The sequence below is a fragment of the Xenopus tropicalis genome, chromosome 3 (assembly GCF_000004195.4).
Source record: "Xenopus tropicalis strain Nigerian chromosome 3, UCB_Xtro_10.0, whole genome shotgun sequence".
Lineage (NCBI taxonomy): Eukaryota > Metazoa > Chordata > Amphibia > Anura > Pipidae > Xenopus > Xenopus tropicalis.
This window is the reverse complement of record NC_030679.2, coordinates 63,509,173-63,514,819: the sequence shown is the minus strand read 5'-3', so window position 1 is coordinate 63,514,819 and position 5,647 is coordinate 63,509,173. Positions and strand designations below refer to the sequence as shown.

The 5,647-nt window shown below is 34.6% G+C and overlaps 1 protein-coding gene across 2 annotated transcripts; it reads right to left on the bottom strand.

Annotated features, from left to right (window-relative positions):
- Positions 1-693: 693 nt before the first annotated feature.
- Positions 694-4,874, bottom strand: amigo2 (adhesion molecule with Ig-like domain 2). Of its 2 annotated transcripts, none has more exons than XM_004912966.3 (2): positions 4,500-4,874; positions 694-4,100 (listed from the first exon to the last, which is right to left on the bottom strand). In XM_004912966.3, exon 2 carries the CDS (start codon positions 3,951-3,953, stop codon positions 2,397-2,399), a length of 1,557 nt encoding a protein of 518 aa, XP_004913023.1. In that variant the 5' UTR covers positions 3,954-4,100; positions 4,500-4,874; the 3' UTR covers positions 694-2,396. The 2 variants fall into 2 exon arrangements, with proteins under 2 accessions (XP_004913023.1, XP_031754813.1); XM_031898953.1 differs by having other exon boundaries at positions 694-4,097.
- Positions 4,875-5,647: the final 773 nt, after the last annotated feature.

Here is a 5,647-nt window from a genome sequence, read left to right as displayed (position 1 = left end):
GTGAAAATTACTCCACCTGAACTAGTAAGCAAATTAAGATAGATGGGGTAAAATAACCAAATACAGGAAATGTAAATGCAGTTGTTTAAAACAGTATATAGCTAAGACAAAATACTGTATATACTATGTAGAATTCATTCCTAACTACTTTAATGAGCACCTTGAACTCTCCCACAAACTAAAACTACTATGCCGTACCAAGTTCTAAACATAAATGGATATGAATGACAGTGCTTGACAATGAGGCTGGCAGATACATCCAGACTAACTATAAGCAAAATATAATATATAATATAAATTATTATGCATAAAGTGAGATAAATAAAGGCTGTGTTGAGCTATGGAAGATCTTTAGTTGAATTTAAAAGAAATAATGAAGTATGATGGTTTGATTGAAAAAATTGGATTGGTTCATATTTAATTATATTGTAAAAGGAAAAAACATTGTATTAGGAATCCTCCCATCTCTGCCACTTCAGGTGAGTGCACACTTGCTTGGCTCTGTTACCCACAACAAGAAACAATAGTAGTGTTGTTGCTCTCTAGGGGCAATTAAAAGATTCTTTAAGATAAAAATACATAAAAAGAGTTAACCAGAATTCTATGCCCTTTACTGTAAAAATGTAAATATAGTATGAAAGACTTTTGGTGTTAATTTGACTTAATACCAACAAAAATAACCAGAAATACAAATTCAATACTTTAACTGTTAACTTTTATTAGCTAATATAGTTCCTACTAAACAATCTAATGCCATGTCTTGTATTCTACTTTAATATTACTGATACTTTTTTTTTTTGCTATCCACAATTCATTATGTTGCTTACAATACATTACTTTTTCATAAGAAATAATAAAAAAAAATATTCATTAAAGTGGAATTATTAAAATATAAATGTATTTGAATGGATGCAAACTAGGCCTGACTGATGAATTGCTAAATAGTAATATATAGATAGATTTTAATAGAGAATATCCTGTTTTGTGGTCAGTACACCTTTATACAGGATTTAATGAGCAAAAACATTTATATTGATCACCATTACAATATTTTATGTGTATTACCATACACATAGCATCTCTTAGGAATAAATGCTAATATATTCAACAGTTCATAAATATGAATATATAACAATGGCAGGTGAAATTCTGACTAAATTATGCATTGCATTCTAAATGTCTATATGTGAATAACATGGATTTTCACAGTTCAAACAAATCCTTTTCCTGTCTGAAGGTCCTATGGTCAAATCCATAATACACACAATAATGAAAATACCATTTTGGCTTAATTTACTGAGATCAGTGCAAGTTACCCCATAATTAAACAAAAACATCCACATGTTCACATTTGCTTTAAAGCATTATTGGTACTACAATGTAAGTGAGATTGTGCAAAATTTATAGGAAAGGTTGCAACAATGACCTAAATATTGGTATGAACCTTTTCTTGGTTACAAATGAACAATTGTCTTGAATACTGATTCTTGCTTCTAAGTAAGTAATACCAACCAGCAGTACAACCTTTATTTAGAAAAGTTTATGCCACTGCTAATAGGACATTTGGTATAACCACTTGCACAGCAAATGATTTTTATACGTGTAGACCAAAAAAGATAATTGGTAATAATTAAGAAAATATAATCCCCTACTTGAACTAGACACAAATAAAATAGTTAAGGCAAAACTATGTCTTTTTTTTTAAACTATTCTTTATAGCTGATAATGATAGTGACAGAAAAAGTAATACCAATAGCCTTTAGCTCTTAGAACACAGAGTCATAACAGTGCTAAAAGGGTTCTTTTAGAACACAGTTAATATTGTAAATTTAACATCTTCACAGCCAGTGACCGGCAATACATTGGTCTACAATGCAACTCTCTGTAACTTAATAAATTAAAGGCCCAAAGTGATAATTGGTTATATAAAGTTAAGTCTAGGCATTAGTATGTCACATCCATAACAATTTTATATTTTTATATGTAAGGTTCAGGGTTATATAAATAATATTAAAGACAGAACCTTTTCCTATAGAGAAGTGCTGCTCAATTCTAGGTAGGTACTATCACAATAATTCCCAGAGTGAGAGAATAAGAACTGGCCTCCCTATAACGGAAGGCTTTGTACTGAATGTAAGAAAGAGAGATGGCCAGAGAATACAGATTGCTACTGTAAAGGTAATTCCTGAATTAACTATAGTATCTATGTGCTTTTAGTTAGTGAAATTATATTACATTCATTTCCTTTCATTTCAATAACCTTATCAGCTTTCATAACCCACCCAATAGAAAGATTTAATGTTAGATGTTTACTTTCAGTGAATTGTTGCTGTTGCCTTAAGAATCCCAAGAGTTCAGCCCTCCTGTAAGTTTAATGAGCAAAGGCAGGCAGATTGTTACACAGATGCAATAAAAGGAGCATCAGAGAAAACCGAACTGATAGAATCTGAGTCTAATTTTGAGCGTGTGGTCTTTAAAATGCTTTCTGCAGTGAGATTTTCTGTTTGTATTAGCCTTACTTTTCCATTCTGTCCTTGTTCTGTTTCTTTGACTGGCTCTAAAAACACCACCCGCTTGCCAGTACTGGACTTGCGTTCATTTGTGGGATCATGCGATGGTGTGGTGCTTAAGATTGAGGAATGAGCACTGCTTTGATTGGGTTTCCTTTTCTTCTTTTTTGATTTACACCAACACCTACAGGGTGTGAGATAAAGGTACAGAAGCACCAGAACTATGCTGACCACGCAAGCAGCAAGTGTAGTAAAAGCTGTGTTAAATGCTTCATGAGACTGAGATTTGTTTGTTGTGAAATTGCTCACAGTAATTCGAATGTCTATGGTTTCATTAAGCAGACTCTTCTTATTTATTGCAATACACGAGTAAACCCCAGAATCCCCTATTTGTGCATCTTCAATTTCTAGACTTCCATTGTAAAACACATGAAAATGATCAGTTTTGATATCTGGTTCCAGTGTTCTGTTGTCAGGACTCACCCAGATGAACTGAGTGCCAGCATCAATTATTTTACTGTCACAATGCACAACCAGCCTTTCCCCAACCTGAGCCTCATACAAAAAGCCATAAGCATGGAAAGATTCATTCACAGTGTTCTCAGAGCAATTTAGAAAGCTCTCTTGAATAAGCAGCAATTTGGTCTTAAGATCTGATGACAAAATACAACTATAATCATTTTTAAAATCCACTACAGGGCTAAAGTGTCTATGATACCAAAAATTTAACATTGAATTTAAAGCACAGTCACAGACAAAAGTATTTTCATGAATGTATATTCCACTAAGTTGCCTGGCAGGAATTAAGCTAATTTGCTGGACAGGTACAACTTGAATTTTATTGTAGGACATGTCCAAGAGTACCAGTTCTGTAAGCTTGCTCCTCCCAACAAATAAATCCACAGGGAACTGTGTCAGAACATTGCCACTTAAGTATAATTTCTGCAATTTGTGTAGTCCCCCAAAGGCACCAGAGTCAATATGTGTGAGCTGATTGTTATAAAGCAAAAGGACTTCCAGCATTTTTAGTTCTTGAAAAACAGGATTACTTAGTGTTCTCAGGTTGTTTGATGATAAATCAAGGTACCTTACATTTGGAATGGTGGAGAAGCTTCCAGTAGAGATGCTGCTAACAGTGTTATGGTTTAATATTAAAGTGTCCAATTTCTCAAGCAAAAATGGAAACCAGTCTGGGTCCAAAAATCCAATTTTATTGTAGCTTAAATCCAGTTTTCGTATAAATTTGAAATGTGTCCTGGGTACGACAGATAAGTTCTTGTTAGTGCAACTCACTATGTCGCTGGCACATATACAAACTGGAGGACATGTCCCTGAAGCACCGTGAAAGATGCTTATTAACAACAGTAATACATACGCTATATCTTTCCAGTTTGTTTTGTTAATTGTAAGTTTTGTTGACGAGGAACGACAATAGAGAGACATAATGGCTTCCTCTCAGCCTCCTTCCAGCACTTGTTGCCACACAATATTCATGTACTTAGACTGGTTGAAAATATTACAGGGGTCACCGGCAGAACACCAATACTCTAGAAGAATTATTCCTGCTTGATTGGCATTCACAGCAGGCTACTGGAAAACAGACAGAGGGAATTTAATGCATGCATCCAGCTCTAACATGTATATTCCTATCTCACTGAGATATTCTAACATGTATATTCCTATCTCACTGAGATATTCTAACATGTATATTCCTATCTCACTGAGATATTCTAACATGTATATTCCTATCTCACAGTTCAGCTGCATCAGACATTCATTTCCCATAGATAGCATATAAATAAACCAGAAATCAAACACAAGAATTTAAACTTAGTCTAAAAAATGGATAAAAAGCCTTTTTTTATACAAACTGAATACTTTTATCTTTCTTTCTATCATCTATCTTCCAACCTATAATATTTTAACATTTTTATGCAAAAAACACACACAAACACATGCTTTAAAAGTACACATTTATAATGATCTTACTTGAATTAAAGGTTTGTTGTTTTCAGCAAGAGAATGGTATAATAAAGCGCTCTGTCCCTTCTTCATTGTCTTCTTGCCTTACTGGAGGAAGAGTTTTTCATCCTCCCTCTGAAGTTGAGCAGGTCGAGAGAATAGAGACAGGTTTGCTAGCTGCGTGCTCAATCTTCCCGGTCTAATGATGGTTTCTTGCATGGAACAGACGGGAGGATTTTCTCAGCTCCAAGCATGCCCAGCCTCTGGTTACCTGTGTAATGTGATTGGCTGCCAGCAGCACACAGAGAAACACAAGCTGACGGATGAGGGCACAGACATCCCAGATGCTGGCTGTGTCTACAGGCTCCAGAGCCCATCCCCCTAGCTTGTATATTCCATACTTACTGATGATGTCGGATCCCACCATCATCTCTCCACTGATGTTTTTTTTTCCTTTTCACTGTTCACTTAAAATGTTTGCATATCGTAAGCAAAATGCTGTCTCCAAGCTACCCTGGGGATGCATTGTTCAGAATTCAATCCTGCCAAGCATGAAGAGCTCTACTAGATTAGACAGGCATTATCATTATAGATCATATTCACTTCCCTCCATTTATCCAAGCAAGTTCATTATTTAATAAGCATTTTTCTGTCATAGGAGACTTGAAAAAAAAATCATTGTTCTGGCACTTAGTGACCATTGCCAAGGGACATCCCTGACTTCATAGCAACGGAGCATGCCAAACACATTACCCTGCCACTGAAAGCACAGCTCTGATTAGGTATTAAATGCCCTGTTTATTCACATTAAGTATGTTCAAATGTACAAAATGTTGGAGCAAAAACAGATGCTGCAGTACTGAAACAAAATAACAAAGTTTCCCATATGTCTGCAAATGGAAATGTAATTACAAAGCATACAAGCATATTTAACCACTTCTTTACCAGAAGGTGTTTGTACTAGCACCAGGGTGAACTATTATGTTTTACCATCTAGTAAAATTAGTTTCAGCTAAAGAACTAATTTCAAAGGTGTATTGAAATGAACATGGAAAATAACACACACTTTGGTTAACAATAATCAATACATAAAAAGTGTTGTTTAAATATGTGTACATTTTTTTATTTTGGTTATACCTAGGAACCAGAGAACATATAGTAAACCATAAGCAGTT